The sequence below is a fragment of the Mastigoproctus giganteus genome, chromosome 6, assembly GCF_048544385.1.
Source record: "Mastigoproctus giganteus isolate SK-2022 chromosome 6, ASM4854438v1, whole genome shotgun sequence".
Taxonomy (NCBI): domain Eukaryota; kingdom Metazoa; phylum Arthropoda; class Arachnida; order Uropygi; family Thelyphonidae; genus Mastigoproctus; species Mastigoproctus giganteus.
Window position 1 is genome coordinate 153743458 of NC_143580.1, and position 13332 is coordinate 153756789.

A 13332-nucleotide genomic window follows, 5' to 3' on the forward strand; every position below is an offset into this window, starting at 1 on the left:
GACACCTCAGTACTGTTGAAAATTACTTTCATGTAATACTATCAGATATGTAGTTTTCTCAGTCGTGTAATAAAACAAGGAAAGTGCAAAAGTGATAGGCTGCTATCAATGATATATGAGTACAGCAGTATTGTCATTTGGTATAAAACAGCAGTTATTTCACTGTACAGATCAGTGGTCAAAACTGCATCTTGAAAAATATGTGGAGGTTCTGGTGGCCTCATTTCAGGAAAGATATCTACTTGAAAGTATGCAGAGGTTGGAAAGTAGGAGTTGTTTGAGGTTTTTCAGCCCTTAAAACTAGTTAAAAAAATTTAATGATTGAGGTGTTTTCTCTTTTCTGGCTTTTGGAGTTAGAGAACTTACGCAGATTTAATGTTATTAGTGAAATACTTGGAAGAAGTAGCTAAAGTATAAAACTAGTGAGTCGTGTTATTCCTATCTCTTTGATTCTAATTTAAATTTTTCATTTATTTTTTAGTGGCAGAGGGTATACATAAGATTTGATTTTGTGTACCATTTTAGCAGATAGAAACCTTGATGAAATAAACACATGGTAGTCCCAGTCTGCAAATTAAATGGTCAGCTGTGATATATATTATTTTATTTATACCTTTCCATTATTTCATTTTATTGCAATGTGATATTATCTTTTGATATAAATAAAGTTGGATGGTATTAAGTATTTTCTGGCATCTTTTTCAGAAAGCACACATTCCTCAAGCAGTCATTGATGTGTTAGTTGGTGAAGACCTAAAGCCTGCAATTAGTGATCAGGTAGTATATAAAAAAAAAAAAAAAAAAAATTTGAACCATTGAGAATTGAAAATTCAAGAAAAATCTAATTTCACTTGTCCTCATATTGAATCTTATAACAAACTGTCAATTACACAAAGATATTTTTTGCTTTTTTGCAAAAAACGTGTTTGCCGACTTTTTATCTGCAGTGTTTGCTGACATACATTGAACTGATAGAATTTAGTTTTGGAACTTAGTGCAGCTTCTTTAAATTGCATTTACAAATTTCGATTAATTGAATGATGTACATTTCAAGTAGTAGAAAAATAAATGTCAAGAAATCACAGAAAACCAACTATCGTTTATCAATTCTTTAATTCTAAAACTCAGTCTTGTTTTTTTTTTTTTTTTTTTTGTTTGATTTGGTAGTTGTTGGCGCATCGGCTTCTGTGGCCATATTGCACCTCCCAAGGTTTTTTGCAGTACTTTGATCCAAGCCCGAGGCGGGAATCAAACCCGCGACCTTTGGGTTGCCGGGCAGGTACTTTACCCACTCGGCTAGCCCGGTCGGCTCTCAGTGTTGTCTTATTTAATTCTAAAACTCAGTCTTGTCTTATTTAATTCTAAAACTCAGTCTTGTCTTATTTAATTCTAAAACTCAGTCTTGTCTTATTTAATTCTAAAACTCAGTCTTGTCTTATTTAATTCTAAAACTCAGTCGTATTTTCTTGCAAAAAAAAAAAAAATTTACTGCTCTGTACTTACCTTCAATGACGCTCAGATTCTAGACTAGATTACATATTTTTATTGGGGATTAATTACCCTGACTGCATATATTTTATTTTCATAAAAGGTATTTCCTCTGATATTTTGTGGATTTAAGTTTTATATCTTACTCTTACTTTTGAGAGAAGATACTTTCTGTGATATTTTATAAATTTAACAATGGTTGATACAAGCTTCACATTAAATACTTCATTCAAAGGTATCATCCTGATACAGATGGAAATGGCCTACAGCCATTTCGGTGTCATGACTTCATCACATGAAGTCAGGAATTCAGAGGTCGATCGAAAATAATAGTCAAGACAAGTAACCATTTTATATATTGGGCTGGCCAGTCAGCTGAGTTCTGTAAGCATGGAATGGTACCTTAACTCTAGAGCACAGTACTTAATTGGAAAATGTCGCAAGTTGAAGATTGACTATATTATAAAGTACAAGTCTTTGAGTAGTTTTGGAAGTGACATATTTGTTTATGCAGTTGGCAAGGCACAGTATATGTGTGCATTGATCAGCTTGAGTTTACATGGTTTTTATGAACTTGAAAATGTAATTAATAGTTAATGTTTATTTTTTTTTTTTTTGTTTTTAGCATTTTTTACAACAGAATTACTAAAAAAATAATTTTTATTAATTAAATTTAATTAAAAAATTAATTAACAGAATTATAAAAATTCACAGTATTGACATGGGATTTACTTAAGAATGTCACTACCATCAATGGTAAAGGGAATGGGTTTGCTTTCTTACAGGGCGCTTCCGTAACCAGGTGGGAAGGAGCAACAGTGCGTAGCACACGCTTCTTGATTAGACCGGGGTTTGAGCCCGTCACCACCAAATACGGAGGGTGCGGAAAGGTCAGGGAATGACCACCGCATATCCCGGAGCAATATGGCCTTAGTTGCTAATGCTCCTAAAAACCAAATAAACAAAACAAACAAACAAACAAGCTTTCTTACAGGTGACTATAGTGGTCTCAGACAGTTTTTAAATTCTATATAGTAGGACCAAATGGTGATATTGCTATCAGCAAATTCTAAATGGGAAGCATAAGAAATAATCATAGAAGCTACTAGGCTTTTCATACTAACTAAGAAATACTGTTCAAGGCTTAGACCTAAATGGATGTCAGAGGAACTAATGAGACTCATGGCAGAGAAGAAAATTGCATGGGATGCATATAAATTATCGGGCAACACAAAAGCCTATGGTAGATATAAATTAGTCTGTAATGAGATCACAAGGTCAGCTAAGGAAGATTATAAGAAATCTTTGGAAAAGGATGCAAAGAAAAACAGTAAACACTTCTTTACTTATATAAACAATAGAAGGAAGGGGGGAAATCACACTGGTCTACTTGATATCGATGGATCAACTGTTGTTGATTCTGCTTGGATCATTGACAGTTGAACATAAACCTGCATAAAATTCTGATAAATTCTATTCCTAAATGACCTTGAAAACTTACTTATACATGAAAATTACATGCTAAATGCAGTGCACCAGGTTGCATGGCACTCCAGAGATTTATATTATCATGATAATTCGCCTCTAGCTAATATAGAATTTTTTTGTTTTTTTTTTTATAAAAAACCCAAACATGAGAGGTAATAGAACCTATAATACTTAGTATATGAGTACTATAGGTAATTCATTATGTTTTGTTATTATGTTATTACGAGGAAGTATATTACTTCCTCGTTTATTATGTATTACTATACATAATAAACGAGGAAGATGAAAAGTTGGTTCTGTGAGTTTGACGTTAGACAGTAAATGGATATTGGCTGGTGGTGCACATGTTCGGACTGTTTTGAAAGAAAGAGCGGGAATTATAGAAGCCAATTCAGAAGAACAGGGCCCATGGAAGTATCTGTAGAAAAGGCATGCAGCAGAAACAGTACATCTACGAGACAGCAAGTGGAAAGACTCTGTTAGAGAGGAGTCATTAATTAACCTAAATGCTCTCTTCTGAATGGAATCTAGAAGCCTGAGAGAGGTTTTGGGGGCACTGCCTCAGATGTGGGAACAATATTCCATGGTAGGGCGGATTTGCAATTTGTACAGAGCGAACAGCTGTTTGAAAGAAAAGTAACACCGAGAGCGAAAGAGTAATTTTCCTGTAATTTTCAGGAAATACATGTGAAGGAAGCTTGTTCCAGAAAACGGCAGTTGAATGAATAAACGAGGAAGATGAAAAGTTGGTTCTGTGAGTTTGAAGTTGGACAATAAATGGATTCTGGCAGCACGTGTTTGGACTGTTTGGAAAGAGAGAGCGGGAATTATAGAAGCCCTTCTGAATTATTGCCATAGGCACTGTTCTTCTTAATTATAGAATTCAGAACAACAGTGCCCATGGAAGTATCTGTAGAGAAGGCATGCAGCAGAAACAGTATGTCTATGAGACAGCGAGTGGAGAGACTGTTGGAGATGAGTCATTAATTAACCTAAATGCTCTCTTCTGAATGGAATCTAGAAGCCTGAGAGAGGTTTTTGGGGGTGCCTCCCCAGATGTGGGAACAATATTCCATGATAGGGCGGATTTGCAATTTATACAGAGTGAGCAGCAGTTTGGAAGAGAAGTAACACCGAGAGCGAAAGAGAAAACCAAGTTTTTTAGATGCAGAGGAAGCAATATTTGTAATGTGCTTGTGCCAAGAGAGGTTAGAAGTCAGGGTAATCCCCAAAAGAGATATATCAATTTGCCTAGAAATCGGAGTGTCACCAAAGATAAGCATAGGAGCAAAAGAATACTTTTTTGCGAGATATAAGACAAGACTGAGTTTTAGAAGAGTTGAAATCAACTAAGTTGTCTTTGCCCCACTGCAGATCAGCATTTACAGAATTGGTAGCAGATATTCGAGAAGTTGAAGCTGATTGAGCAGGGCAAGGTTCCCCAAAATGGAAATTGGAATGCAATGTGCTATCATCGACAAAACTATGGATAGGATTTCCAGTCAATTGAAGAAGGTCATTAATATACAAGAGGAAAAGAGTGGGGTAAAGAACTGAACCTTGGGGGACACCAGCATTAGTGGAGAAGTTAGAAGACAGGGGGCCATCTACAATCACCCTCATTGAGTGATCAGAGAGAAAACTGGATAGCCAATTACAAAAAACAGTTGGCAAACCATAAGATGGAAGCTTGTTTAGAAGACCTTTATGCCAAACACAATCAAAAGCCTTTGAGATGTCAAGAGCAACTGCTAGTGTTTCACCGAACTTTTCCATTGAATTTGTCCATAAATGGGTAACATAAGCCAGAATAACCCCAGTGGATCGACACTGACGGAATCCATACTAGCAATCGGTGATCACACGGAAGGTTTCTAGGTAGTTTAAGAGTTTGCTGTTAATTGATTTCTCCATTACTTTAGAAAGAGTAGAAGTAATTGGATGGGAGGGATTTTTCGCCATTTTTAGGAACTGGCTAGATATGAGAAAATTTTCAAGCAGAAGGAAAAACACCTTTGGAATAAGAAAGTGAAAAAAGGCGGCAAAGAATAGAGAGTAAGTTCAGGAGCACAGGATTTGAGAACAAGTGGATAAATACCATCAGGACTTGGAGCTTTCTTAGCATCAAGATTCGTCCAAATCCTTCTGACATTGTTTTGATGGAAGACGACAGGAGGCATTGAATGGCGCATGTTGGGAATGGTGGGAGGTGTTTTTAACAAGGTGATTAATACATGGGTTGGAAGAAAAATGGGATGCTAGCAAGTCACCTTTATTCTTAGCTGAAGTGACAACAGAACCATCTGGTTTTGACAGAGATGGGAACAGGATTACCCTGAAAAAAGTTGCAGCCAATAGCTTTGGCTTGAGACCAGAATGCTCAGCTACCATTAGGGCAAGAAGCAAGTTTCTACTCTTAGCCTGTTCAAAATCTAGTTTGGACTGATTAATAACTGCTTTACAATTGTTGCAAGCTTTGGTGTAGGCAGAAAATGAAACTGAAGAATTGGAAACAAGCCAATTACAATATGCAACATTCTTCTCTTGAATGGCCTTAGCACATTTATTGGAAAACCAAGGTTTAGATATAGGACGAGATTTTAAAGTGGAGTGTAGAATAAAGGATTCCATTCCTACAAGAATAATTTCACTGATACGATCTGAGCAAATATTGACATCAGAAGTTTTGAAACAGTAATTCGACCAAGGAAAATAAGAAAAATCTCTCAGGTCATCCCATTTTGCATTGTTGTAATGCCAAACAACACAAGGTTGGGAATAGCCATGAGATAAAGGCTCCATTGGAGAAGAGACAATCACCAAGTTGTGATCTGAGGTGCATAAAGGACCACTCACTTTGGCCGTGTACTTAGAAGGGTTGTTTGTGAAAAAAAGATCAAGCATTTTGACTGTATGGTTAGGATTGTCCAGTATTCTTGTAGGTAAATGAATAATCTGTGCAAGGTCATTAGTAATTGCAAAAGCCTGAGCATCTTGACCAGCTGGGTTGGTGTGACTAGAAAACAGAAGGCAGCTGGAGTTGTGATCATTAAAATCACCAAGGAAAATTACCTCACTGTTAGGAAAGTTGGACTGGAGAAAGTCAAGTTGCAAAAAGAGGAAGTCAAAGGGCTCCAAGTGATTAGTGGAGTTTGGACAACGGTAGAGACAACAGATGAATCTGACAGAATGAGTTAGAGTGATTTTAAGCCAGAGAAGATCGAAAAGATGAGATTCCAAATTACCAAGTCTCTGATAGAGAATATCGGTACGGACATATTGTTTGTTTGTTATTTGGTTTTAGGAGCATTAGCAACTAAGGCCATATTGCTCCAGGATATGCGGTGGTCATTCCCTGACCTTTCTGCATCCTCCATATTTGGTGGTGACCGGCTCGAACCCCGGTCAAATCAAGAAGCGTGTACTATATACACTGCTGCTCCTTCCCATCTGGCTACAGAGGCGCCGGTACGGACATATACACCACCTTTGAGGCGAAAGGAATCATACAGCGAATAATTTGGGCAACTGAGATGAGCAGTAGTTGAATCAACCGATAACTGAGATTAGATTCTGTCAGAAAAAGTAAATGGGGTTTAGCAGACTGCAAGTGGAAATGGACATCATTGAGATTAGAATTGAGACCACATATATTTGTGAAATGAACTAGGAAGTGTTTGGGAGGTTTAGATCTTTTCGCAGATAAGCTTACTCTATTAGTTTGACAATTCGTGGTGTATTCAATAGTAAGAAAAAGTGTGGGGGGAGGACATGCTGTATGAAATAATTAAATTTTTGGATATGGTGTACACATGGTAAGAATATACCCAGATCCTTGACATAACGTGGCCTTGACAATGCCCCCCCCCACACATTACTCGGACTCCCTACAGTCACTATCTGGCAGAGTAGAGGTAGCAAGATTACATACTAGCTGATCCGGAAGCCTCCTAAAGAGTCGACAATAGGTTTGGTCTGGTCTGGTGTACTAACTAGCGGTCAGCCTGTGAACACCGTTTTAGAGTTGTACCCTCGAAATGTATGGAAGATTGGATCTCGCCATGATGTTCATCAGAACCTCAAAAGTCATCAGTCATACTGCATGATGTAAGAGATGGGGAAGGAAAGCTGGACATTATATACTCTTAGAAAAGTATTCAGAAGGTACTTTTGCACTCAGATTCTAAACTAGTGCCATTTATTAGATACCATACAAATTAATAAAATGGAATTAAACACCCTGCTGCACTAACAGAGGGTTAATGAGTAAGCAGGGTATGCTATTTCAACAAGATCTACATAAATTAGGCAGATGGACCAAGAAGTGACATTTCAAGTTTAACATTTTACTTGGTTTAACCTTTTTTTTTTTTAACCTTTAGTCTGTGATGCGGGCTGTGTGGTACCACACTCAGGGTAGTGGAGAATGAAAATATGTTGGGTTTATTTTGCAGTCAGGTATGATGTTCTATGAGCACTGCAGCCGGTATGTACAATGGATTTTTCAATGATATACAGGAATTTAGGTAGTAGAGATAAAGAGGTGATTATCCCATTGTATAAGGCAGTGGTTAGGCTACATATTAAGTACTGCATACTTGCTTGGAAGCCTCATTTGCAGGATTCAGATCTGGAGTGGGTACAGAGAAGAGCAACAAGATGCTCTTACCAAGAAAAGCTCATCCAAATTGCAGCCTGTGGAAACTAGACATCTGCCAGGGGATCTGATTGAAGTGTTTAATTCCTGAATGGATTGAGTAAGTTCACTGATGGACTGCTTCCACTTCCTCAGACTAAAGACATGTGGAGAATTAAATTCAAATTGAGGAAGGATGGTTGCTAGATAGATGTTGTGAAATTTGTCTTCTGCCAGCAGGTGATTGTTGGAACAAACTTTCATCTAGTTTTTTAGCATTAAATCAGCTCACACACCAACCATAAGAATAAGTATTTACTGTAACTAAAATATTTACATATTAAAATAAAATAAAATAACTATTTACAAAAACATTAAAACTGTGATAAAATCCTTAAGATAAAATACACTAAAATAAACCGGATTAAAAGTGATAAAAACAATAAAAGTCTCTGGAGCTTTTGGAAGCATCGGCTTCCTTCCTCAGCAGTAACAAAACTTCCTGCAGCACGTCCATATATAACAGGCTCACGGTACCTATACACGTGGTGCAGTCGGCGCATGGTCTGAACTGGAAGCGGAAATAGCTCGGGAACGTGTTAAGCAGAACCGTTCATCCATACTTAGGATGATAGTTTCAAACAGAGGATGCATACGCATACCTCTGTCCCTATTCATAATATTGTGGTCGGATGAACAGATTCGTAGGCTCTCGAGCCATTTACAGTTCCAGAACCCATGCGCTCGATCCACGATAACCGCATCCTCTGGGGAAATTTGATGCTGCTTCTCCCAAAAATGTTCGGCCACAGCAGACTTATTGTAATCAGCGGTTTTTATAGCATTTGCATGCTCCCCCAGACGATCCTTGAGCCGTCGTTTTGTCTCGCCCACATAACATTCCCCACAATCCGGGCATTTTATCCTGTACACTACTCCACTACTCAGGTCCTTTGCTATTGGGTCTTTTACCTGAGACAACACTGTGTGCAAAAACAGTATACTCCTGAGGAAGGAGTGCACTGCTTTTCGCCCCGGTTGTCATCTATAAAAGAAACTGCATAAAAAGGACGGAGTGTCAATAACCAAGAGCCTTAATGTAAGACTTTTGATGTTATCATCGTGAGGTGATTATGTGATACGAGCAGAAGGTAGTTATTTATTTAATTCCCACACTGCATCAGTTTGGTTTCACCAGTGCACCACATTGGTTAAAAGGTTTGCTGGTAATTTAGTGTTTTAGGATTTCACGATGTATTTTGTCAGAACCATTCTATAGTGAGGGCTTCATACTGGAATATTTTTTTGAATTAGAATTTAAGTTGACTAAGGTGATTGGGGAGGTCTGTTAATGGATTGTGATTAAAAGATTATGAATGTTGACTGAGTTCAGTACCAGACTCATAAATTCATCCCCAGGGGCTCACATCTGGTGAGTATGGGCTTGGCACATCCAGGGTTTCATCATTTTTCTCTTTCTTGCTGATTCCCTTCTATTTCTCCCCCCCCCCCCCATTCTCCCTTTCCTCCGCATCTCTCTTCCCCCATCTCTCTGCTCTCTCTCTCTCTCTCGTCTCTTCTCTCTCTCTCTCTCTCATCTCGTCTCTCTCTCTATCTTCTAGGGTAACTCAGATTTTTTTTTTTTTTTTTTTTTTTTTTTTGGCTGGTGCAGCAAAAAGCCTCAGGCTTCCTTACACCATATGGCTAATTATAATAATGATAATATGCTCTTGTGTTCATTCTCATGGATGATTTGAATGTAGTGATAGTGTAACAAGCATTACAGCTTGGTTGGCATTTAATAAGATATATTATATTGTTTATGTTGTGGATATTGTATTTATACATCTGTTTATACTTGCTGAACAAGGTTCCTAGTTTATTGTATGAGGAAAAGAGTAACGTGATGGTTTGTGCCTGTTAAGACTTTATGGAGTTGTATTGCTAACTGGCTATGGTATGGGAGTGTAACTTTGTGCAAGTAAGACAGTTGTATAATTTTTAACAAGTAAGACACATTTAGAATTTGGACCCTTTTCTAGTATCATGTAAATTCTTTCGAACTGCAGGAACAAATTCATGAGCTTAAACCAATCTTGAAAAATTTTCTTATCCAAGATTTTTTTATTATTTTTTTTTGGGCTTTATAAATCACCGGCAAATGCATAATTCCATTCAAGGCTCGTGGCTTGTATTTACCAATTACTAAAGGCTTAATTCTGTGTTGGCCCGATGCATTTGCACACATAAGAACTGTCACTCTATTTTGCTTTACAACCTGCCATTGTTTTTTGTGGCAACCATTTCCAGTAGAGACCAGTTTCCCCAGCATTTTATATTTCGTTATATGTAAGATTATTGTCATTAACAAGCATCTCAAATGTCACAATGTATTCTTTACTGCCTCTGTGACAGTTGAATGCTTTTCTCCCACAATGTCTAATTTTATAATTCTGTCCTTATCTTAAATTTAGTAATCGGTAAAAACAATTGTATCAATGCCCATTTTTTTCTTTAAATCTTTCTTTGGCAATAATCATTGACCCTGATATAGCCATATCTTCCGTTCGTTTTAATAAAAACCACTCATGCAGCACTTTATCTAAGTTTTCTAATTTTGGATTGTGTAAACTTTTTCTATCATCTATCTTATTGTTAGGTTCTGAACATGCAGTAAATTTTAAAAGTTTGTGCTTTGAATGTTTGACAATCCAATGTTATGTTTGGCTATTAATACACTCCTACTTTGGTGCCATTCTATTTTCTTTATTATATCAACTCTGTTACTAAGCTTTAATGTTGTTCTTCTTTTCTTCTCTGTATAGAGTTTATTAACTTTAGGAACCGTAGTGAGGGGTACTGAAATCACTTTCAAAATGGCAAACATAAACAGATAATCATATGATTTGCCGTTTTCTTTTTTTGGCACTGCAAGACACCTGTGCTGTATATAAACATCCAATCTCAATGTGCCTATTTGCTCGAATGTTCTGTTATTTCAACAGTTTGCTGTTTACTACACTGTTTACTGAAGAACTATAGCGACTTGAAGGGGGAAGTAGTTTCAGTACTTCACTCTTCACCCTGCAAGTCGCTATAGTAGGTATGCCAGATATTTACTTTCAATGTCTCCTCCACCATCCAATTGACCATTGCCATTCAAACGTTGATGTCAGGATTTCATTAATATATGGCACTGATCACAGCCACGCTTTTAGAAACTTATAAGGTGCAGTACCACCATTTGATTAACTCTGGTTCATTCAACTCTGCCTTTTTAACATATTCACCCCACCAGTCACAAAAGTGACTCTGCCATTCTTCAATCAGATACTAATTAACACTTAGTATACTAATTAACAATGCCTTCTAAGGTAAAAGAGTTTTTTTTATTTCTAAATTAAAGATTCAACATTTAACTGAAATGTTGTGGCATATGATGCAAGAAAGCAAATGTATACAGCATCAGCAAAAAAAAATCTCTTACAGTTTTAAAAATCTCTTATGGCTGTACAAATTCAGAGGGAAAATAGGATGGCCAAACAATAAAAAATCAATACAGGTGCTGGATAAATGCATTATATTCTATTAATAATTTCCAAACACCACATTCTTTCTGATTTACATATTTTCCAGACCATTTCCATTGTTACTATGTGTTTGCAAGATATAAAATTATTTTGTGAGACATTCATTTAAATGTATTAAGTATTTAATATAAATAAATACTTAATACATTTATTTATATTCAATATTTAATTTTCAAGGTGAGTCAATTGCTTAAATCATATTGCATTATTTACATCTCATATTAGAAACATTGGACAATCACTAAAAAAAAATAGAATTATTCCTGAATACTTAGGCCTTCAAAAATCTCATCATCGGGAACATCATGTGCGATGTTCCCGAGGATGCCAGATTTATGAGGTTTTACTATAGTTTAAGTTAATTTATGGTACAGGGAACTGTTTGAAAGCTGCCTCTGAAGCCTTTATCAACAAAGGATATGATGTGTAGCCTAGAGAATAACTTTATTGTTAAAACACATGAGGATCTATAGTCTCTTTGTTAAAGTTTTTGTCACAAAGATATGCTGTAAATCTCCATCCCCCGTCCCTTCAGAAATGCTACGTGATGTTTCAAAAATTTTAAACCTACGTTTCATTGCGTATCTATAGCTGGCTTGATTGACTGACCAAAATGAATTAATACTTCTGTAAATAGGCATGAGTTTTCTCTGATTATGTTCTCATCAGTGTTGCGGTAGCACAAATTTCAAATTTTTTGTGGACTCCCAACAGCACTTCACAGAAGTGGGGTTCTTCAGACAGGTTGCTGTATCCCAAATTTTGCTAACTTTAATTCAGATATTTTATATGGTCTCAGTACAAAATAAAATAACTTTATTTATAATATTGAAATATTATAGTGCAAAAATTTGTGAGTTTAGTTTGAGTAAGATTTTTTTGTCATTTAACAGTGATCCTTCCAAATTGCCTGGTTTAAAAAAACAACTTGCCTTTAAGAGCTTTATATTATTTTAATTTACTGTAAAGCCCTTTTTACAGTAAATAAAATTTTTATTTTTGGTGTGTTTTATATTCAGTGTCACTAGTAAATGAATTTTGCTGTTCACACTGATGTAAGATTTCATTAGCTTTTTTTTTTTTCTGTCACTGTTTCATTATTTATCATATATGTTGGTACAAGGGGGTGTTCAAAAAATTATCTACCTACCTGTGAAGTAAATGAGATAGAGGCAAAAATATCTTCTTATTTTTCAGTTTATTTAATTCCCGTGAACTTCAATACACTTATTCCATTTTGTTGGCAATGAGAAAATACTTAAAATACTTCAGTTCGTTATCATCAGCAAAGTGATGTCTACATATGTTTTACTTGAGGTGTCGAAATAGGCAGTAGGGGACAGATCAGGCATTTAAGGTGGATGGGTAATTTCTGTAAAGTCAGTCTCACACAGCAACATCCTGTGACCTGTGCACTGATGTGTTGCTGTGAATAAGCAACACACCTCTGGAAAGTTTTCCACAGCATTTTTCCTGTATGACTTTCCTTAGTTTGAACAGTAGTGATGCTTGTGTTCCAAGTAGTGAATGTAGAAAATTCCCTCAGCATCCCAAAAAATGGTGGCCATAATCTTGCCAGCTGAAGATTGGTGTAAGAAATATTTTTGGGTGCGGTTCTTGTGCTTTCATTGCACTGATTCTTGCTTGGTCTCGGGATCCCAGTGATGAACCCATGTTTCATCACCCATAACAGTTCTGGAGATGAAAGTTTAGGATACCTTCCATAAAGTTTAGTTTTGGATACCCTCCAAACAATTCCATGAATTGTTTCTGCACAGGGTTCAGAAATCTGCATTAAGGTCAGTGCAAGGTACCTCAATCATCCCTAAATGTTCATGGATGATGGTTATAACTGTTTCCTCAGATATGTCACACTCCCTAGAGATTTGGGACACCTTTAAACATCTGTCATTCAGCACAAGGGTTTCCACAGCTTGGCACGTTTGTGGAGTGATCGCTGTCACAAGCTTTCCCCTGGACGTGGGATCATCTTCGATGGACTCTCTACCCCATTTGAAGTGTTTTGCCCAGAATTTCACCTACCTCTGAAGGTGCACTGTTGGCATATACAGCCTTTCGTGCCTTTGGCCCATTTCCTACTGTAGTGAGAAACTTGATGACTGACGATGC

At 36.7% G+C, this 13332-nt stretch overlaps 1 protein-coding gene across 1 annotated transcript in view; it reads left to right on the forward strand.

Moving 5' to 3' along the window:
- Sym (symplekin scaffold protein) overlaps nucleotides 1-13332 on the forward strand; it is a 662620-nt gene that overhangs the window by 642082 nt on the left and 7206 nt on the right. Inside the window, exon 31 of the mRNA XM_090376545.1 lies at nucleotides 706-777. Within this exon, the coding sequence (XP_090232671.1) occupies nucleotides 706-777 (72 nt within the window). The remainder of the gene's footprint in view (nucleotides 1-705; nucleotides 778-13332) is intronic.